Raw genomic sequence first — 21,894 nt, forward strand, 5'->3', positions numbered from 1 at the left:
TCTAACATATCCAATTGATGGTAGTTGTTGTTGGAATCTCAGTGTCCGCCTAATTGATGCTGCTGGCCTGGGTTGAATCCATCTTTGATAATCCAGCATTCCGGAGACATTTTGCATATCCACAAGCGTAATGAAGCACACCTGTTTCCAAATCGTTAGATTTCATATAGGATAATGGTATGCTTTGAAGACAGAACATCTATATCATATGTTGATCTTATCAAAATATGGAGCCTTCCATTCCTTCCGCATTCACTCACGAGAGATAGTTCCGTTCCTTGTTGTACTGTACTTAAAGATCTTCTGTTGAAGCGATATCCATTATTAGCATCAATTTTAGTGGTAAGAGCTTTCTAAGTGATGTTAAGCTAACGAGAATTAGAATGCCGGGGATGTAACTTCTAATGGCGAAGGTGCCTGTTGATGACATTGCGGGCGTCAAGTTTCAAATGTGAGCCTTTCCCACTTCACTAGCCGTTATATTCGCTGGCCGTGCACAGCTTCCACCCATTGAGAGAGTAAAAAAGAAAGGGATGCAGATCACCTGCAAAGGCGAAAGTGTTGTTCTCAGGACCCTGCGCAGGACCACTAAAACAATAGCTCACAATGCGTAGTACGAGTATGTTTGAAGTGGTGGAAACCAACAATTGGAATGTTGATAGTTTGGAACACCAAAACACAATTCATGAGTTTCATCGCGTTAGCAAGAGGCAAAGAAGAGCATCCCGCTTTAATGTTCGTAGTACTACTCCTTGTGCTGTGAAGCTCATCCTCACGGATGGAGCAAACAAGAGGTTAAATTAAAGTTTGCAACCACATGTGAACTGGGAAATATGACATCATCCTCTGCGGAAGCGCCGCTTCGAATTGCGCAACCATAGTATGAAGAAATTATCTTGTGGTTTTCTTTTCTTTTGCACTCACTCCTCTTCCACAATCAACTCGACTTTTGCAAGAGATGGAGGTCACCATAAAATTTCAAGCTATTGAAATCATTCAATCTATTCTCAATTGGACGAAGATAAAAATTTCCTGCGGAGCTGCTGGCGATGCCTTTTAACACGCTGTCTGTTGGTGTCGCGGTAACACCCACTGTTATTTCAACACTCCTAACCCATGTATGCCTCACCTACCAATCTCTCCATAAATTTCTTTTACATTAGGTATTTGGACTGACAATATAGTATTCAAATCGTAAAAAACATCGGTCGAAGCCTACGGCACGCATCTCGTACCATGAAGGTCTTCATATCATTCGTCAATTCCTATTCTACTCCTCTCTCCATACCGTTGAAAACCTACAGGTTTTCACGTCCCAGTCGGTCCCTAGTCCTAGGTGGGTGAAGGTAGACAAGCTTCGAGTTCCCGAAGACCATCTTGCATCGGCAGCGGACCTCATTATTATTCAACTTGGCTCGGAAGGCCTATCACAGGTCGGTGGCAACAAATGGTGGAGATGGCGGGGAAAGAATTCCTCACTTGAAGGGGAGTGGGTAGAAATGCAACGCGATTTTGTCGAACGTCAGCGGAAGGGTGTTCGTTCCAATCGCGTGATGTTGTACATACACGGGGGAGCATACTATTTCGGGAGCCCGAATTCACATCGATATCAAATACAGAGGCATGCAAGGAAGTTAAAAGCAAGGGTTTTTGTTCGGTAGGTCCATGCAAACTTGTAATTTTACAAAGCGGCATATGCTAACCTGCTGCCAGTAAGTTCGATATCTTCTGGGAGTGTTTTCGCGGACCAATGTGTACAAGCACATAAATTCTGACAATGAACAGCCGCATATCGCTTGGCTCCACAGTTTCCCTTCCCGTGTGCTCTGCAAGATTGCCTTGCAGCATATTTATATCTTTTAAGCATGTATAAGCCGTCAGAAATCATAATAGCTGGCGACTCCGCAGGGGGGGGAATCGCACTGTCGTCAGTGATTCATCTCTATATTTACTCCCAACCATAACTAACATTTCAGCTAGTATCCTGGTGACATTGCGAGACCAAAGAATGCCATTACCTGCGGGCGCTATCCTAATGTCTCCATGGGTTGATTTAACACACTCATTTCCATCGGTGTCTGGTGACGGACATGGGGATTATGTTCCTTCCTACGGCTTCATCCATCGTCCTTCTCTTTCGTGGCCTCCTCCGAACACCGACGAGATAGATACAATTATGAAGGCTGAGGAAACACGAGTTAATGGTGGTTCACGTACTTCAAGCTCTGTCCACGGCCATGACAAGAGTACGAAAGCCGCCAGACGAAGTTTCCGTGGCGGGACGTCGTTGACACATAGCAAGGAAACCTCTGTGGGACATCGATCTGACACTTCTTCAATATACGAACCTCATGAGATATTCCATAATCGAAATCGTACTCTAAAGGTCGAAATCGATGGACAACTCATTGAACTAAAGGACCAGATCCACATGTACACCACCAATGAACTGCTCTCACATCCCCTTGTTTCTCCTGTCCTCCAGCCATCATTGGGCGGTTTACCCCCCATGCTGATCCTGACGGGAGGCGCGGAGCTCCTTCGTGATGAGCAAATTTACCTGGCCCACAAAGCTGCTGACCCAGCTTGCTTCCTACCGAGCGAGGAATACCTGGACCGCCACGATCCCAGCCGCCGGACTGTAAATAAATTCCCGCCCACATTCGTCCAACTTCAGGTGTGGGATGATCTTTGTCATGTTGCCCCTACTCTGAGCTTCACACGCCCAGCAAAATATATGTTTCGATCAATTGCCCAATTCGGAGCTTGGTCGTTGGCTAGAGCACAACAGGCAAGCATTGACATTCCTTACTATGCATCTGAAGTTTCGTCAAGTGACGTTGATGGTCCGCATACATCAGCTCAAAAAAGCGCAACACCCAGCCCATATTCAGGCCTCATGGTGATTGGGAAGGCTGGCGATCCTCTCCCACAATTCGAGGACTACATGATTCGTCAACGGGTGGATGGCGACGGTAACATATATCCCTTGGCAGCGCGATCCCACTTTGCCGCCTTACAAATGTTGCCTGAAGAGATTGGCGTACCCAAGCCCGGCCCAGTGCTAAAGTGGCTGCGAGCCAAGGAGGAATGGGATACGAAGTTTGCAAAGCAGAAATCCGCGGTGCAACGGCAAAGGCTGCAAGAGATTCAGCAGGGAGTTGGCGTATTCCGCTATGGTGAATATCCTCCACCAAGTTCATTAGCATCGAGAAAGGACATATCTGTCGCCTACGAAGAGGAAGAATACAAGAAGAGCCATGGTATGTGGCTGTGGAGCCTCATAGCAAGCAAACATGATACGGCGGCTCTTGCAAAAGCACAAACAGTGGGAGAAGCGGATATCCGTGTTGGCCCACAACCCAGTTTGCACGAATTGCCCTCCAGAAGGTATTCGCTCCGCAATCAAGTTTTGCCTCATGTCAAACGAAAACATAGGCATTCCCATCAGGAACGCACAGTATCAGATCTTGGCCAAGCGTCCGAATCCATGCCAGTTCTTGAGCCTCCCCCACGCTCGAGGAAACGATGCGACCCGCAATTCACCAGTTCAGGCTGTGATACGACAACTCCCAACCAACCTCCACCCGAGGAATTCCAGCTAGGATTATTGGCAGGTCCGCAATTTCTCAATCACGACGGCAGACGACCCTCATCCATCTACACGGATGACGCGAGTGTGAGGTCAATAAAGGATGCGGATGGTGTGATTTCGCCCCTCTTTAGAAGATCGAGGCCAGATGGTGAATTTAAAACTCAATGTGAGACCCCGAGTGTTGGGACAAATCCTGACCCATTTACGCCCGAACAGAATGACATGCAAAGCACTAGCGATCCTTCTGGCGTTGAGAGGAATGAAAAAACCACGCCCGTTGACGACCAGTTGCCTGTTAAAGAGGACACCGAGCTACGGGGCGACGCTAGCGGGGATACTTCCCAGGGGTGCAACTCCGGCAAACTCAAGAAATTGAAGTATGACTTCGAATTTGACGAGTAATATCCTTGGACATTGGGGCCATGATATTTCCCAGGTAGAGATTTCATCGCGCTTTTCTCGAAAGCAAAAGCAACTCTAAGTGTGATGCCAGGCCAAGGCAGGGCTCACAAAGCCATGTTGTTTTTCCTGGGGACTTGTTCTTGTTTTACACTTATTCATTCTTACTCTCTTGCTTTCATCTCTCCGCTTTCGTTTTCTGCCGTTCATTTCTCGCATGGTACGGGTATTGCTGTAGTTCATAATTTTTATTTCACCCCCATCCCCCCCCCCCCCCCGAGAGCCATGCTATTTATTGATCGCTATTTTCGGAGTTGGAGTGGACTATTGAGCTGCGGGTATCATATTCAGGTCTGTGTAAACGAGATATTAGCTAGCCGAAGGGACCTTCGCAGAAGGCCTCGTTGTCACTATGTTTGAGACAATGACATGACGAAATGTGATTGTAAAAATACAAATTATTGACCAACCAAGAACGGCTGTATTCTGTTATCGCCATTCCAACCCAACCTTGCGCACAATTTGCTCGGCGACATTCATAAACGCATTTCTCCTCGTGCTTTGCTGGTCGCTCTCTTCCGCCACAACTGTGGGATATCCCCTATCCGCATCTTCACACACTCGCGCATCAAGCGGAATGTCACCCAAGAAGTCTATCCCGAGCCGTTTACAAGCTGCCACCACCCCCCCACCATCGTGTAATTCAGAACCATGCGCGTGTCGCGCCTCTAGATCATCGCTAGGGGGCAGCGACAGTCCTCTCCTGGAGAATATCTTAGTCTCTTTGCCGCAATGTGGGCAGGCAAAATACGCCATGTTCCTAACCATGCCCAAGACGGGAACATGCAACTTTTCAAACAAGCCAAACCCTCGCACTGCGTCACGTAGAGCAATGTCCTGAGGCGTTGATACGATTACGGCTCCGTCGAGAATAATTTCCTGGCCAATCGTAAGTTGTACGTCGCCCGTCCCTGGAGGCAGGTCGAGGATGAGGATGTCGAGAGGACCCCAGGATACCGAGTGTAGAAGCTGATGCATTGCTTTGGTAACCATCAGTCCACGCCACGATATGGGAGTTGTATCCATTAGGGGTGAGGTTGGATCGTCCGTGAGATGTTTGGCGTCGGCAGGAGGAGGAGGAAGGAGATAGCCCATTGACATGGATCTGAGGCCGTAATTCGTAAGAGGGATGAGACAATTATCTGAAGTTTTAGAAACATAGTTAATCTGCATTAGTCTAGTAGATCAATTGATCTCAGGGGATTACAAAAGGGTCATACTTTCGTCAAGGCGCGGTTCTCCAGATAAGTTCAGAAGGGTCGGTATGGAAGGGCCAAAAATGTCGGTGTCGAGAATTCCGGTACGAATACCCCGACGGGCCATAGCCAGAGCAATATTTACTGTAAATATACTCAGCTAATTGTTCCCTAGGAACAAAACGTACCCCAACAGTGTGGCGCACCAGCAATTGTGGACTTTCCTACTCCCCCCTTAGCGGAAGAGACAGCAACAACCTTATTGACATCCCGAATTTTCCTCTTTTCTGGGAGACCTCGTCGACGAGGGAACGATGGAGGAGTTCCAGATCGGGGCAAGCCCTACTTATTACATCAGAATCGGACAAGATAATGTTAAGAACATGAAAGATGTACCAGCGGATTGTCATGATGAAGGGGTCGTAGCGTTGAAAAAAAGTGGCGACGCATTTTGGTTAGTGGTAATTGACTCTGATTTGCCTTCACTCTGGCGTATGATCACATCATGATAGCTGAATCTGACCCCAATTCAAATCTCCGTCATGTTTTGGAGGGCATACAGTTGGCCGCTGCTGGGCTTTTAGGAGGTTGATATTGGTCATGTGACTCGGCAATGCGGCCTGCTTTGCCGAAGCCCACGGAAGTTTTATTGCCCGCTAAGCCAAAAATATATCAATCATAATAATAATATGTGAGGAGGAAAAAAAAAAAAAGGATCACAACTCCACACCCGTTTCTTTGCCATACGGCGAGACTTGCCCCGTCAAAACAGTAATCATGGCAAAGAGACATGATCGGATGAAGTCTCTAGCAGAGCAAATTGCTGACCTAGAAGATCCAACTCCGAAAGGTGGGCTCTCATACTGTGCAAAAATTCTCTTGGTCTGTGCTGGTAACTGACAGCCGAGCTATATGTATAGACTTTGACCCAGAAGACTTAAATGACGGCGAAGAAAGCAGCGACAATCAATCATCTGGAACGGAGGATGGTAATGCTAACGCCGGCCGGGAGCATTACGTAGCTGTTGGGTGAGTGCGTCTGATTTCACTCTCAACTATCATTGACTGATAAATTTCTGGCTGACTCTGCCAACAGAAAGAGCAAGCTCCGCAAACCGGAAAGAATATCTCTCGGAAGCGAATATGCTGGGTCACGAGTTAGTAGAGAAGCACTTGAAGGCGACGGGAGCGAAGACGATACATTCCGCAAGATACAAGCGACGAGGTTATGTCCGAGTCAGCTGATGAGCTGGACGAATCGGAGAACGGACGAGTGGGAGAAGATAGTTCTGATGCAGAATCTGAGGATATGGATAATGGGCTAGGATCTGGTGGTGAGCTAGATGGAGTAACTGATTCTGAAGACGATCAAGAATTTGGGGAGAGCAATGATGACGAAACGAGCGCGCCGGCCGCATCAGACGATCGCGCTGAAATTAGGCGACTCATGGCTTCTGATCACAAAACTGTCGCAGCGTCATTATCTCAAGCTGCGAAGGCAGATGCTGCAAAGGGGAGTGCGATCAAGCGACAGCGGTCGGCGTTCGGTGCCATACTGAACGCACGTATCAAACTTCAGAAGGGCATTACAATTCTGAACGGTCTACCGTCTACGTCGAAGGATGATAACGCGATCGACCAGGCCTCAATCAAGTCTGCCGAAGCTGCGGCACTGGCCCTTTGGAGCACGATCGAAGATCTTCGACATGCACTTGTCGATGCCCAAACCAGCAGCATCTCTTCTAAAAAACGAAAACGTGGCCTGCATCCTTGTGCCTCCACCTCGTCGGCAGATATCTGGAACCGCATGGAAGAAATCGAAGCACAGTCACGGCCCCACCGCCGCGCAGTCCTGGATAAATGGGCATTAAAAACACGTGGCTCAAGGGCGGCACTGCCGAACGCCAGAGGTAAACTAATGAATCACGGAGCAGTTGACCAGCAAACAATAACTTCCGTACTGGATGCCCACATTGCAACAGAACTGGATAGTCACCCGTCCAAACGCACCATGACGGACAAGGTCCAACAACTTAAACAACCCAACGGCACTTCTGGCGCCTCACACGAGCTTAACGAGGTTTACGACGACTCTATTTTCTATCAGGCTCTCCTCCGCGACCTTGTGGAAGAACGAATGTCAGCCAACAGCGGCGTCGAGGCACTTCAGATGCAGCTTCCCTCTCGCCTTGCTATCCACCCCACCACTGGGATGCGCAAGGATAAGGTTAAAAGATCTGTGGATACCAAGGCATCCAAGGGCCGTAAGATGCGGTATACAGTTCATGAGAAACTGCAGAATTTCATGCCTCCAGAGGACAGAGGTACATGGGGAGATCGCGCCAGGGAGGAGTTCTTCGCTTCCTTGCTGGGGAGAAGTGCGCGGGCGGTTTTGGGTGAGGATGATGAGGATGAGGACAAGGTTATGGACGATGAGGAGGATGTTGAAGAGGATGGACTCAGACTCTTTCGGAGTTAGGAAATAGGATAGAGGCCATTAATATTTCGTTCCTTATTGTTAGATTATTATATCTATGCCTGCTCTCCATTTATCGAGTACCGGCTTACTGATGTCTATATGTTCTATCGTCGACGCAACGCCATATCCGGCAACGGCATTTATCCTCTACACGTATAAATCTTCGAAGGAGTGGAACGCTCCACAGTATGAACAATGTGCAACGGTAATCGTCCCACGACACTCACTCTCGCTCTTATTAAGCCTTAAAAAGGCTTTCCCATCACCTAATTGAAGAGCTATCAACAAGGAAGAAGCCTTACAGATCCGATGTCTGTTTAGACTAGTATGAATCGTGTTAATTATATTCCATGCCACTCGTTATGTTTGAAGTGATTGCTTGCTGTTAGAACGCTAGTTTCTATCATTTGTCTTGATTTGTCATATAGAAGTGAGGGACATGCAGTTTCAGAGCAATCCAGCTCGATATGTTCGATATCATGTAAACTGGTTGGCACTCGACGGATTTTTTTGCTATCCCATTTGTGAACCCTCCGGCATCGGGGCGCTTCAACAAAAAGAATATATCCGCATGCAAAGGCAGAAATAAACTAAAGACCACCCAAGAATCGCATTACCCACATTGCCCCTAACGGCAAACCTCAAACCTCGCACATGCTGAGGAGGGAGGCACTTCGCGTGGAAGACGGCTAATATATTACCCAAATGTATCCATGGTATGGTACATTTTTCGTTGTCGGCATTACCTGAGACAGCAGGGAATAAAGGCATAGTCGGTATGAGGCCGCCTGGGATATATTCATCTCCCCGCGCATTGCTTATCCTATTACGTCGATTTCAATTATTATGGACCAGAAACACTACCTACATACCATCCTCTGGCGTGGGTCCCCAAGCTAATAACAACGCGTATATTACTTTCACCATGCAAGCAAACCGGAGGCGTTACGCTCCGTTAGGCGCTTTTCAATCCAGCACAATATTTAAAACAGTGTGTCGACTAAAACAGGAAAAAGTCGTGCATTTCATTTGATCAGATAAATTCATCAAAAGTAAAAGAAAAAAGGAAAAAAGAAATAAGACAATGAAATTGGAAAAGGTGGGGTGGTGGTAATGCATCTATCGAGAGGTGGGGGGAGGGGAAGGCACTACCATTTCTACAAACGCCTTCTGAAGCAAGAAAAAGATTAGTCGAATATTTTGATGTGAAGCTCCCTGCCATCGGATTGGTGTGGTAACAAACTAGGGAATCTGCTCGAGATACCAAGATGCAAAGTCAGCGATGAGAATGCCAAATAATTAAAGACGAGAAGGGATAAGCGTAATTATATTATTTGAAGTCTCGCCGCAACAGGCACGGGAGACAAGGGATTTTAACGAAGGAGATAGGTTCCGAGGAAAGTAAGAGGAAGACCGCTCCCGTAGAAAACCCATTCGAGCCAACTGTATGAAAACTGAGCGTAATCAATAATCGTCTTCGGCTTGTTGATAGATATGACGGCTTCGTGTTGGATCCTTACGCATCTGTTGGCCAGAGCCAGTAAAACCAACTACATCAAGGGGGAAAAAATGAAAAAGAAGAGAGTCAGTGATTGATTTGAATTTCCATGAAATATGTTGCATGGAGTGTAGAGTTCAGCAAATGAGCGTATATATATTTAAGAAAAAAGGTGGGGTAGAGAAAATTCTCACCTCGAGCATTGATCCCTTCGGGAGTCCGAAACATGCTTTCCTTCTTCCCAGCCTTCCCGAGCTTACTCTTAGCCGCAAAATCCTGCCATTTGCTCTTCCCAGCCTCCAGTTCCCGATTGGCTCTGACTTTTCGGGGCACCTTAGCTGGGCGCATGGGGCCGTCGCCTGCCTTGCTTGGCTCCTTGCGCGCCTGGGTAGCCAGAGCTGGGTTGATATCTGCAGCAGCAGAAATTACGCTCGAATTGGCCGGAAGCGTCTGTGGGGATACGGAGCCTGATAGTCCATCAGCCTTGCGTTTTCGCGTGTCAATGATGGGTTTAATGTCTTTCGCAGTCAGGGTTTCAGTTGTCCCGTATGACTTGAAAGAAACAATGTAGATGGGATTTGTGGATGAGCCGGTTATGGATGTGATGCGGGCGGGATAGAATGTGTTATCTCCAGAGGCCCATCGGGCTAGGACATTATCATTTACGGATAAAGATACCGGAGGTGAGGGCTGGGGTTCTTCGGGAGGAGTGGGCTCAACGGTGGGTTTTCGGTAACCCGCTTGGTATGCCGGGTGGTTCTCTTTCGACCATTTTTCTTTTGCAGGAGGAGGGGAGGATTTCGGCTTCTGTGGAGAGGGTCGTAGCTCTGAGATGGATTGTTCCGTGAGGGATATGAATTCTTCAAGCTCAGTCTTCAGTCCCTGCAGTTCGGCATTATCTGGGTCTACCTGCAAACTCGATTGAACTGCCTCAAGCTATAGGATATATCAGTACCACGTAAAGCGTGTCTCTGGATTCGTAAGCGCGGAGGAACCTTGGGAATTCGAAGAAGGGAATGAAACTACGAGAAACATACCTGGACCTTGAATTCCTTCACTTCAGCCTCGAGGACGGCGAGCTCTGTGTTCATTTTTTGGACGTCACCCATGTAAAAAGCGACAGGTGGGTTAAAAGAAAACAGGAAACGATGCAACTCTAATGGAGACTGACGCTTCTTAGCAGAGGTATACAAAAGCAGCCTGGGCCAGAACTGTTGAGCGTAAATGCGACCACCGACAATGATGTGATGGGTGAGGCAAGAGAGTCCCGTGACGATCACCAGGCTGGCCAAAAAGGTTAGCGGAATCCGATACTTCCTATTACAGACTAGCGCGCAGCACACAGGTTGTTGGACACACCGGCAAGCAATATGGATAACTATGAATATAAAACAAAAAAAAAAACCTACCTCTGGCCCTAGGGTTGGCTCAGAGCAATATGAATGAAGACCACCTTGATGAAGAGACTCATGGTACTCGTGGAGAAACAGAACAAGTTGGAAACTCCGATTCTCTCACGCAGTCAGCATTTATACTTTTATATAGTTAGTTCACTAATCTGTTTCAATTTACAATTGAGAATCTATTTCCCTGATAGAGGATTTTCCAACTGATAATCTTTCATCATTATAGAAGAGAATAATAAGCTTGAATGAGAGATAGAAGTAATTCTTAATGAGAAAATCAATCATCCCTCTTATAAATATCTTATTAAATGAATCAAATACAATTGTCTGATGATCTGAGAACTCACATTTATTCTAAATAACTGTAAGAGGAGCAACGGAGGTATCTATATTAGGAAATAGCTACGTGGCGATAGAAGGGCATAGAACATCAGCGATTAGCTTTGAATATAAGAGATTGCTACCTTATTAATATCTTCGTGCGTACTTCACACTGCTCTTGTAACTACCCTTGTAGCCTACCTCTTACAATAACATCACTACTCTTGACATCTATAAATTATCACTTACTTCAGTTCTAACCTTCCTCACCTCACTCGGCATCCTAACATCCGCGCTTCGGTATCTAAAATAATGTATCTGAAAGGTTACACTCAACAGTGAGTGCTTAATGTAGTTGAGCATGGTTTCTGCAAAGCGGGGTCCACCTCTTTTTTTAAAAGGTCCGATTCCAAAAGAGACCCAGACTACGCCCTTGACAGATGACTTCCAGCAGCGATAAGATTGCTTAGTTAAAAAGCAGGGGGTGATTCAACGGTAGGTTTGTCCTGTGTTTTGCGGAGACGCATTTCAAAATTCTCATCAGCGCTATCATAGGAATCATTCGTATCAATATATTACATACGTATCGCTGAACCCACTCCACACATCTAGGGAGGATAAGCCACTAACACTACCGAAAGCCGAGGCATCGCTCTCCCAAAGTGATAGCCCAGAGAACTGGACGTACATACGGAGTACGGAGTACGGAGTACACAGCTCCGGAAATGGCATTTCCATTTCATATCATTGTTTGACGCAGTAGATAGATGGTTGGTTACATAGTAGAACAAGGCTGTTTGTTTCTAGCCCGCAATTTTGAAACCAAGGCTCCTCATGAACCCGGGGGCCTGGTCGAGACTGTATGTCAGCTGACCCCCGGGTAGTCAGGTACAGTGGCGGTTTTGCCGGAGATTGGATAGTGTGGCCCGAGCCGCCTGCCCGTGTTGGAGTATTAGTGGTTATGTACGGAAAATAGAAGTACAGCACATTGCGCTGTAGGATCATGCAGACTCAGCTATCGACTTTCTCCTTGTTTTTTCTCTTTTGTAGATGCACGTCTTCTGCTGCTACTGTTTCTTCGAGTTTGCCGCTTGCTTTGATTTTCGTTTTTATAACTTTTTCGAGATACCAACATGTCAATGGCCTCGTCCTCATCAAATACCCCACGGAAGCGGTTATCCCTGACTCCCGACTCAATTGTCGCCGAATATCCCATCCTGATAATGCTTACTCCTTAAATGCTGCTCACAGACTCCACAACACAGCGAGAGGAATCCATTTATGTGGCAAGGATGGCTGCTTCTGTGTTTTCGCCTCTCTAGCAGTCTACGATTCGGCACATCTTATGAAACGATACTGGTCAAGGCTGTGATTAACTATTTCTACGAATCTCTGTCAGCAATTAACCTGGAGAATGTTACAGCTTCGCCAGCCAGATGTGCCGGGCGTTGCATTCGTTTCTCGAACTTTCATAAGATCAGATTTTCAGCTTGGGATTGGGTAGTGTGTCATTCGCCCAATTTGCGATCATGTTCCCGGGCCAGAGAGAGGGAAATGCATCTGGGACGGCCATGCATTGTGAAGAACAATCCCCTGCATCTTGCAATTTCGAGGCTCTTCACAAAGTGCCTTTTATACCCCGCTGGATACTCCATGGATAGAGTCTCGTCCTCGTTCCCTGAAGGTGTGCCTCCTCTCACCTACACCTCTACTCTTGGATCTTGAAAATCCATACGGGGCACATACCCATCAACTCCTCTTGCCTCGTAACTAGGCGAATTCTGCGGTGGCCAATATGGTGATTACCGCTCTGTGCCAATTGACCTTGCTTGGGCTGGCAAGCGCCCAGGTTGTCAAACGTCCACTCCTCAACTCCGTCGATGAGTTGCTTCCCAAGATCGATGCTGTTCTACCGGCTGCGCAGAAGTACAGTTTGACGAAATGGACTACAGCTGAGGGTAAATACTTCAACCGTCTCCTTTCTTCTTCTAATCGAGCCACATCTCAGCGATTATATGCTAGTTGTAGCGTGGAGTAGCACCTTGTTGGTGGCCGGGAGGGTGGGTGGAAACCATCTACTGACTTCTTTCTTGCTTATTTGCAGTTGACCAAACGGTGTCACTTAACCAATTTTGGAAGGATACCCTTGAGGACAAAGACAGCGAATTCTATTGCAAAGATGACCTTACTGTCTACAATGTCACTTTCATCGATGTGAGAGAAAGCAATTATATTCCTTTGCACCTCCCTTTATAACATTTATTTCGCTAATTTTCCGAGTCTACAGTGTCCCGAGCCCTGGCTTGTCGGCCACTGCGCCAAGGCGGAGACAACCAAAGAAGCCACGTTTGACTTGCTTGGGCGTCTCCCGTCAAGTGCCCGTGGTGTGATATCTGATCTTCTGCTCACGGTAATGAGGCCAGGCTTCAGCATGCGAGCGGCCATTGACCATTCTGTGATTTTTGCATCAAGACCTGCACCATACGATGAGTTCAAAATGATGGTGACAGCACTCAGGATCGGATCGCCTGGCATCCCTGAAGACAAGTTTGCAGAGGCTGTTGCTGCTGACAGCTGTGTAGCTGATCAACCCGCTGCAGACAAAATTGAAAAGGATGGTAATTATGGAAGTGCTCTAGAGGCCGGTTTGACAGTCGTGGCGTACTTGAAACTCGTCAAAAGTCCTCCTTTGGACGCAAGCTGCATGCAAAAACAGCTCGACTTTCTGAAGCCGTATCTGGATGCAAGATGGGATGCGCCGGGCCAATGTCCGAATAAGGTGCCACCCAACATTGTCAAGTACAAGTAAGTACGCAACGTGTAAACCACTATTATGATTCCCTTGCGAAGAAATGTTGTCAGTGATGAGTTTCAATAACTAAGGAATACATTAGGCCTGTCGCGTTCCCGGATGGACTACAGGTACTCGATGTCGACCCTGTTCCGGCACCTCGTGCAACAGTGGTTCAATGGGACAAGTCTGATGGCTACCCTGAGCTTTGCTGGAATCTATCTCAATACCCTAAGATGGGCGGACCAGATCCGTGGTGTAAGGCTGAGAACCTGAATATTTACAATGTCACCTACTCAGACTGTCCGGATCAGGACCCCTGGGCCCTCTGCCATTGCAGTGACGCCCAAATTTCGGCGGATTCCATGGTGGTAAAGTTTGGTCGTCTGACTCCGGGCCTACGAAGCCATGTTCGCCATCTGCTTGTCATCAACTATGATGGTATCGGCGCCAGTGATAGTGCGCCAGACTATCAATTTATCGCTTCTGCAGGCGACGCTCCGGACAGCTCACTCATGACCGCTGCAACCACCATGCTTGCCGACGGATTCTACAACACCGATCCCTGGATAAACGCCATCTCACGGGATACATGCTGGCCGACGATGCCCTACAACGTCCAATTCCCATGGTATGAAATACTTTCTGCAACAGGTGCGATATATCTTTACGATAGCAGTGGCAAGTCGATGCTTGAGCGCGGGTATGATGTATCCTGCATGTCAAATGGGATGAGGGCGCTGGGAGCCTATCATGGTAGCGATTTTAAACAAGGAGGCAAATGCTTCAAGCGAAAACCCAACGACCCGATCGTTCACCCTGATACCAACAACCTTCTACCCTCAGGGCCAAATGCGGTTAGTGAGGAGATAGTGAAGAAGCTATTCCGCCCCTCCCCAGTCTGGAAGGAAATAAGAAAAAATAATTAGGGGGTAGTTAGTTCATCAGGTGTCTTGATAGTGCCTGATTTTCAAGGCTTTTCTTCTTTGATGGTAAAGAGAATGGCGTGATTGACTGGAAGAGAAAGGGTCCTTGATAACTTTAAGTTATTAGCTAGGATTTTTTCCTTTCGATGGACGATGGGTTTCTTCAATTGAGGGACCACTTTGTAATTAATTCGTTGAAGAGTTTTCAATGATAATGTCATATTCTTCCGCAAAAAATGCGTTGAGAATGCACCTCACGTTGGCTGACCTAATATATTAGTTAACTAATCCGGGCCTAGAGCGTTGCCTACATATGTTAGCTGGAGGTAAATCCTCAACCTCAGGACTTCATTTCCTAACCCATATATGACCAGGTTATTATTTGAGAATTTTCTATTCATCCGAACTGCCATGTTTCCGCTATATACCATAACTTCAATGAGCAAATTCTTCTGCGGTGACCCGTTTCTCCGCTTTCTGGCTTGGACCTCCCCGACCTCCCCTACGACCACATATCCAGAGAACTTGAAGTACTTCAACACACACCCCCATGGCAGGAGAACAACATGCCATGAGGTTTTTACGATAGGTAGGATAAATGAAACCTGGGCACTTAAGAAGATAAGACGAGCCAGAGAGAGGCAAAAAAAGGGAAAGAAAGAGAAAAATAAACAAAGAAAGAATGGGACTTGGAGGGGAAGCCAGGGGCAAAAGGACAACAATGATGCTGCTCCTTGAACTGTTCACTCACCCGCTCTCTGTATCGTGACCTCAATCTGCAGCCTGAATTGGACTGCCTCAGGCCACATCCATTCAATTAATTCATTCGGCATACATGCAGCACATGATGGCATATAGTTATTGTAATACATGTACTGTACTATCAATTAACAGCTCTAGTGAAATACTATTCCAACACTGAAGATATGATTGATATAAGAAACTTAATGAAGTCTTCGAAAATCTTCTTTCTAATCAGAAAAAGTAGATTCTCAATTTCTCAGAACAGTGACTAAATTGTGTTTATCAGAGCAATATCAGAAGCCCCCTCAGCAAGAATTAGATGATATTGCAATCGCTACTGCTTTGGTGACTGAACTATTTGCAGCTTGAATTTATCAATTTCATCAAGAACCTCACGTTCTGAGTGGATTATGAAGCTCAACAAACATTTTTAGAATTAGCTATCTGATATGATATATTCAATCTATATCGTTGTTGAGACAACTATTTTTGAAAATAGTGTCACCTCGGAGCGTTGGAAGCAGGCGCCAAGTGGTGGATTAACTACGCTAGTATCTTATCAAAAAAGTTTAAGCTCGTTGATGGCTCGGCATTTGCCATGGTTGCAAATTTTGAGTTTCCATTCCCTTATCCACATACAATTTTTTTTCTAGCCGCGTTAAGACAACATGCAGAAAAGTAGAGACAAGTGCCATTTGGGAAATGTGACATTCAGAGAAGAGAAATGCCTGATCGTAGCATTCGAAAACGAGGCGCTCTTACCGGCCACATTCACACCCCGAACAGAGGCTTTCCCGCGCCGTCAGATCACGGGCTGAGAATTTGCCGGACAAGGGGCTGCTTTCTCATTGGGGGCTCGTGTCTGAACGGCATCGGAGTCGGGGCAACTCTGTCCGGTCGAAGGCTGGAACCAAAGGCTTGAGTCATTCCTAAAGTTTCTCTGCGGAAGAAAGCTGACGTAGGTGGAGACCCCCAGCTGCAAAGGCGTGGCGCTAGAAGGGGTGAAAAAGTTTCCAGGGGAAAGACGCAGAAACAAAGAGAAGTCCGTCCAAGGGAGTCCTGAGGGCACTGAAGGGGCAATGGCAATGGCAAAGGGGACTGATCAGAGATGCGACAGCCTACAGCCTGAAGCCTGAAGCCTGAAGCCGACGCCCTGTTTGAAGCCTGGACGACCAAGATGGTGAATTCCAAGCTCCAACATCTCACGGAACATTGCACCGCGATGAGTGGGAGTCCGCTCCTTTTAAAGCGCGAGCCACCGATCGGGCTTCGGAGGCCCGGGGAAGGGTTCAGGGAAGGGTTCAGGGAAGGACTCAGAGAATCCGACGCCGGATACGACCTCCCCCACGGCTGGATTTATAATCACCAGGCGGCGCCTCTAAACCGGCACGAAGCAATTGCCCGATGTCACCTAGCGGCCTCTGCCGTCGTGCCAATCGACCGCGATCGTCGACCCCTCAATGCACTCCAATTGGCCAATGGGCCTGGTCTGGGCCGCGGTGCTGCTTTTGCGGCCGGTTAGTCCCTCATCCAGGCCTCAGGCCTCAGCCGCTGGGAAGTTTGCCCTGTGACGGGTAAAGCGTGCTCTGTTGCTCCTCCTCGCACATCCATCATTCGGCATCATCAATCATCAATCATCAATCATCATTCCTCATTCCTCATTCCTCATTCCTCAGTCCTCATTCTGTCCCTCTCCCACACCATCGAACCATACCCTCGTTGCTTCTCCCCTAACCGCCCCGTCACTGCCCTTAGTAGCAACATAAGACCTGGAGCTGCTCAGGTCCATCTCAGCTCATCTCTTCATTGCCTCCCATCGCATTCGTCTGGAACAAGCCCAGGAACGTCCCTCCGTTCTCGCCAGAGACGGCCCTCTGGAACCCATTTTCTCTGTTTCATCCATTCTCAGCTAGTTCCTCCGGGGAATATCTCGTCATTGGCCTGTTTCTTCTGCCTTGAAAAAATAGCCTCGGATTAATTTCAAGCCTTCGCTTGCGTCATAGCCTCAACTGCCTGAGCGGTCTTCCTCCTGGCACCCCCGCGGAAAGCGAGGGAAAAGAAGAATTCCAGCTCGTCTTCCTTCTTCCTCTCTTTCTTCACATCTCCTCGTCCTGAGAGTTCCCCTTCGTCCTCCCTTCAACAACCTCTCTGTCCGACCTCTGCTTGGACAAATTTCCGTACTACCCGGATTTTCCCTCTTTCTCTCCCCCGGACTTGCCTCCCAACAGAACTTTTACCAGCGTGCTTTGTTGTGCCATCTGCGCCCAGGGACTCCGATTTCAACGAACTTCCCACGCCTCTTAACACCTACCTTCTAAACTATTGTCGAGTTAGATATTTCCGAAAGCGGCTCGATTGCGTCTGACGCCTGATATTTGCCCACCTTGGCAGATGGCCATAGCTTGATCATCTTCACTAGTTTCCCTCCAGGCCAACCTCTTATTGAAAATTTTTTAAACTCTCCTCTTTTACAATCCTCTTTTCTTCCAACAGCGTAATTCCAATAGTCTTCGCTGTTGAGTCGTTGAATTTCACGAGTTACTCTGTGTACGGATACGTTGGCGATGTCGGATTTCGATTCCCTCTATCAACGCAGTCTGTATCTGTCGCCGGACCAACAGGACCTTCTCCTCGCAGCACTTGCCTCTGGCGATAAAACCGCCAAGATGGCCAACGGCCAGTCTCAACCTAATCCCCCATCGGAAGCCCAATTTCCAGACTCTCGGCCCAACTCATCCTCTCCGCAAGTTAACTCTTTTGACAATACTGGGATATCCAACCGGGATATATTTGAATCCCCACCGGATGAGCCTCTTGACATTGCACAGCTAGGTTTTGAAGGGAGCCCCTTTTTGGGTTTCGACCTTGACGTGGATTTTGACCCACGTGAGGATTTGATTGGGGATCTCCCTGGGCCTTCACCAAATGGTGACGATATCGAACAGGGGGAAAAGAGGAAAAGCATTGACGGGAATGAGGAGGCGGAGGGTGGAAAGAAACGAAGAGAGACCGATGACAAAATGGCTAAGAAGCCTGGCCGAAAGCCGTTGACGTCGGAGCCAACTACCGTATGTGCTTTGATACCTTCCCCCCATCCCTATCTACCCTCCTAACGTTCACCTTTCATCAATTCCCCGAGGGGTCATCCTTTGGTAGGAAATAGTTATGTCTGTTTTGCTTAATGATATCCTCGTGGTAGAAACGTAAGGCGCAAAATCGAGCGGCTCAACGAGCTTTCCGGGAACGAAAAGAGAAACATCTCAAGGATCTCGAAACAAAGGTGGAAGAGCTGGAAAAAATTTCCCAGTCGACGAATACTGAAAATAAACTTCTTCGTGCTCAAGTTGAAAGGCTCCAAGGCGAAGTGAAGGAGTATCGCAAACGTCTGCCATGGGTAAACGGGGGAACCAGTTTGCTGCCGACGACGAGCTCTAGAATGCGTGGTTCGGAATATAGAGATAATTCCCTTCTCAATGGCAATGACTTCTCCTTCCAATTCCCCAAATTTGGCGATCTCCCTGGTTCTCACATGTTTGGCGATGGTTTACCAAAGGCGCCATCCCATCAAGCCAAGCGTGGAAGCGCATCTCCGACCATTCTTGGATATGATTACAGGACACCCGCAACTAGTGTAAACTCATTCAAAAGCGCAAACGTCGCATCACAACCGCAAAATTTTAACCTTGGAAATACCCCTCAATTTGTGCGAACGCCCGATAGTATGCATTCAGCAGACACCGCCAAATCACAACGCCGAAACACGACTGGCATAGAAAACATCAATGGGTCTTTTGACAACTACCCAGGCCGCCCGTCTAGAAATAACACGGGTTTATCCTATACTAGTACTAGATCTGGCACCAATTCTAACAACTATGCAACGTATCAAATACAGAATTACGGCAGTTCCAACGCTTCAAATTCCGCCTCTCCCTCCGCCTCTTCAGAATCTCAGCATCTCTCATCTATAGGTACATCGCCAGAACCCAGTGTGAGCTCACCATCAATTGGGAAACTTGCGGAGTCCGGATTGAACACAATTAATGAACAAAACGGAAATCATCCGGAGGGAGAAGGTGAGAAATCCTTCTACGAAAAGCTTGGCCGGGCCTGCGGTTGCGCTGAGAACCCAGTTCCTGCTGCCTTGTCAGATTCTAATCGTCTTCCCAAACTTCCAGATCATAACAATCATAACAACAACACCAATAACAGCAGTAACAACAACATCAACTTCCCAGGAGATGGCCTGCTAGGGATCGACTGGCTCGCCCAACAAAATGGCGGCCAATTTGACCCTGTCCTGTTCGGTGACTACCGCGATCCCCAAGACGCGGTTCTCTCACAAGACTTTGGAAATTTCTTCAACGACGCGCTGCCGTTTCCCGAGTTTGGAGGTTCACTGGATTCACTCAATGAGCTGAGCAACGGTAACGCCACAACCACCTTGTCATCCACAACACCGCAGAAACATGACCTGCTCAAACAAATCGATAACGTTGTCGAGGGGAAGGATGATGAGGAGGTTGTGCCAGCAGAGGACCCCTCGCAGATGTTATCTTGCACAAAGATATGGTATGCGATTAGTATATTTTATTATTTCTATTACTATTTTATCTGCCATCCACCGCCATTGGTGCCCTCACGGTCCAACTCTGTGTCTAACACCTCACAATCTAGGGACCGGTTACAATCGATGGAGAAATTCCGCAACGGCGAGATTGACGTGGATAGCTTGTGCAGTGAATTGCGGACAAAAGCGCGCTGTTCGGAGGGTGGTGTTGTGGTTAAGCAGGATGATGTGGAGGCTATCATCTCTCGCGCGGAGTAGGGTGCGTGTAAGGAAACGCTATCTAATATGAAAATAATATGCTATATATACTAGTACTTGTTTATTTACCCATGGATGTACCTGAGCAGTTTTTTGATTCTGTTGTTGTTTTTTTGAAGGAAAGTAATCTGACACGCGGTAAAAAGGGTCATGAACTAGTTTAAAGAGGTTGGAAATAGTATATATGAATCAAGGCAATATGGCAAGAAAGGGCGGGCGGGAGAGAGATTAGGAACAAGGAATACATATATTGCGATGAGACAAGAATTTCAAATCCCAAAGCAAAAATTCCTTTTTACATATTTGCATTGTCATCACCATCGTCATCACTTTTATTACCATTATTCTCCGCATTTATGTACTGCACATGCGAAGCCCCCTCCCTCTCTTTGTTTTTGCGTTGCCCTCTTTGCCTCCTGCATAGAGTAGGTATGTATGACATTGGGACTCTATGTAAGTGACGAACCGCTATGCCAACAAAGGGTTAATCCTCAACGGTGGAGTCGCCAATATTAAGATCTCAGTAATAAACATGTTTCTTTCCTTTCATGAGTGCATTTTCTATATGGGCGTGCATGTTTATTTAGTCTTACCAATGCTGCACTCACTCATTTTTCCCCCTCGCATTTTGCCTTTGTTGGCCGTCCGCTTTTATAGATTCCACTCTTTGTGCGCCAAATCAGCCGGTGCATTCGACTGGCTTTTCTGACTCCCTGATTCTGGTGTCTGTTTGGGTTAAGTTCCTTTCAATCAATCGTCTACATTTAGAAGCTGAGGCGTTTGTTTTGGATTACTACGATGCTATTCTAGCCAGGCGCTTCGCAAGCTTATAGAGCTCCTAACCTGCCCTGCTTTTATGCGGCAATGCAATGCTCCACTCATGCACACTGCACATCAATGAAATTACCCCCATCTATATACCTACAGTCGACAGACAAAGAGGCAGATAGGAGTAGTGCCTACCTAGTACTTCCTAGTTAAACCCTCCCCCATTGATCCCCATCAAGCGGATGACCTAATCATACCACGTGATCCGAGCCTCAACCTTCGCCATATCAACTTCGGATCCCTTTTCCTTTTGGTTCTGTAACCTCATCACCAAATAACCCGCGGGTTCTCTCTCTGCTCTTCTCTCGCTGCGACTTCTCTTCTCCTCTCTTCTCCGTTCCGTTGCCTGTTCTCCGGAACGTTGTCCTCCGGATCTTCTAACGTAACCCCCCAGTACTCCCCCTTTCCCTGCCCTTAATATTCCGCTGTTTTTGCCTTCTTTCCTCGTCTTTTCCTCTTCGCGCGAAATAACCCTCCTCCCCTTTGGTTTCAAAGGCCTTGCATCTTACACTTACACGTTGCAGCACATTGCCTTCTCTCCAGCAGAGCTCACCTCTTTATTTATAATCCATATTGATTTTGGCATCCGCCTCGGGGGAACCCAAGTGGTAAAAAGGCTAGCTTTCGGCACATCCAATCCCGGTCAAAACTTGCATCCATCTTGACGTATCTTTCTGTCGCCTTCTTTCTTTCCTTTCATTGTTGCTTTTTTGCGTTCTTTCAAAACTGTCCATCTATTCTTGTCCCAGATTAATTGGTGACGAAGTGACCGAACCGATCAAGTGCCTGAACGCTGAACCGCCAAACCGGACAAAAAAAAAAG

General features: G+C 47.3%; 7 protein-coding genes across 7 annotated transcripts; 5 read left to right on the top strand and 2 right to left on the bottom strand.

The window, feature by feature from the left end:
• Positions 1 to 404: 404 nt before the first annotated feature.
• Positions 405 to 3,997, top strand: HCBG_05918 (lipase/esterase; the record flags this gene model as incomplete). The annotated part of the gene is made up of 5 exons (XM_045432967.1): positions 405 to 451; positions 615 to 735; positions 1,185 to 1,657; positions 1,714 to 1,734; positions 1,981 to 3,997. 5 exons carry the CDS (start codon positions 405 to 407, stop codon positions 3,995 to 3,997), a joined length of 2,679 nt encoding a protein of 892 aa, XP_045286135.1.
• Positions 3,998 to 4,483: 486 nt separating this feature from the next.
• HCBG_05919 (ATPase) lies at positions 4,484 to 5,852 on the bottom strand (the record flags this gene model as incomplete). The annotated part of the gene is made up of 4 exons (XM_045432968.1): positions 4,484 to 5,196; positions 5,275 to 5,394; positions 5,457 to 5,592; positions 5,811 to 5,852. The coding sequence occupies 4 exons, from the start codon at positions 5,850 to 5,852 to the stop codon at positions 4,484 to 4,486; spliced, it is 1,011 nt and encodes a 336-aa protein (XP_045286136.1).
• A 175-nt stretch (positions 5,853 to 6,027) lies between these two features.
• On the top strand, positions 6,028 to 8,068 carry HCBG_05920 (uncharacterized protein; the record flags this gene model as incomplete). The annotated part of the gene is made up of 4 exons (XM_045432969.1): positions 6,028 to 6,100; positions 6,171 to 6,279; positions 6,347 to 6,411; positions 6,462 to 8,068. 4 exons carry the CDS (start codon positions 6,028 to 6,030, stop codon positions 7,727 to 7,729), a joined length of 1,515 nt encoding a protein of 504 aa, XP_045286137.1.
• Positions 8,069 to 8,813: 745 nt separating this feature from the next.
• On the bottom strand, positions 8,814 to 10,318 carry HCBG_05921 (uncharacterized protein; the record flags this gene model as incomplete). The annotated part of the gene is made up of 3 exons (XM_045432970.1): positions 8,814 to 9,279; positions 9,422 to 10,163; positions 10,265 to 10,318. The coding sequence occupies 3 exons, from the start codon at positions 10,316 to 10,318 to the stop codon at positions 9,194 to 9,196; spliced, it is 882 nt and encodes a 293-aa protein (XP_045286138.1).
• A 2,413-nt stretch (positions 10,319 to 12,731) lies between these two features.
• HCBG_05922 (uncharacterized protein) lies at positions 12,732 to 14,902 on the top strand (the record flags this gene model as incomplete). Its single annotated transcript, XM_045432971.1, has 4 exons — positions 12,732 to 12,912; positions 13,059 to 13,168; positions 13,242 to 13,759; positions 13,849 to 14,902. The coding sequence occupies 4 exons, from the start codon at positions 12,750 to 12,752 to the stop codon at positions 14,672 to 14,674; spliced, it is 1,617 nt and encodes a 538-aa protein (XP_045286139.1).
• A 1,237-nt stretch (positions 14,903 to 16,139) lies between these two features.
• Positions 16,140 to 16,937, top strand: HCBG_05923 (uncharacterized protein; the record flags this gene model as incomplete). The annotated part of the gene is made up of 3 exons (XM_045432972.1): positions 16,140 to 16,306; positions 16,392 to 16,457; positions 16,547 to 16,937. 3 exons carry the CDS (start codon positions 16,140 to 16,142, stop codon positions 16,935 to 16,937), a joined length of 624 nt encoding a protein of 207 aa, XP_045286140.1.
• Positions 16,938 to 17,979: 1,042 nt separating this feature from the next.
• HCBG_05924 (uncharacterized protein) lies at positions 17,980 to 20,243 on the top strand (the record flags this gene model as incomplete). The annotated part of the gene is made up of 5 exons (XM_045432973.1): positions 17,980 to 18,483; positions 18,615 to 19,134; positions 19,311 to 19,406; positions 19,594 to 19,987; positions 20,093 to 20,243. The coding sequence occupies 5 exons, from the start codon at positions 17,980 to 17,982 to the stop codon at positions 20,241 to 20,243; spliced, it is 1,665 nt and encodes a 554-aa protein (XP_045286141.1).
• Between the last annotated feature and the right edge of the window lie 1,651 nt (positions 20,244 to 21,894).

This window comes from Histoplasma capsulatum (assembly GCF_000150115.1).
Source record: "Histoplasma capsulatum G186AR genomic scaffold supercont2.8, whole genome shotgun sequence".
Lineage (NCBI taxonomy): Eukaryota > Fungi > Ascomycota > Eurotiomycetes > Onygenales > Ajellomycetaceae > Histoplasma > Histoplasma capsulatum.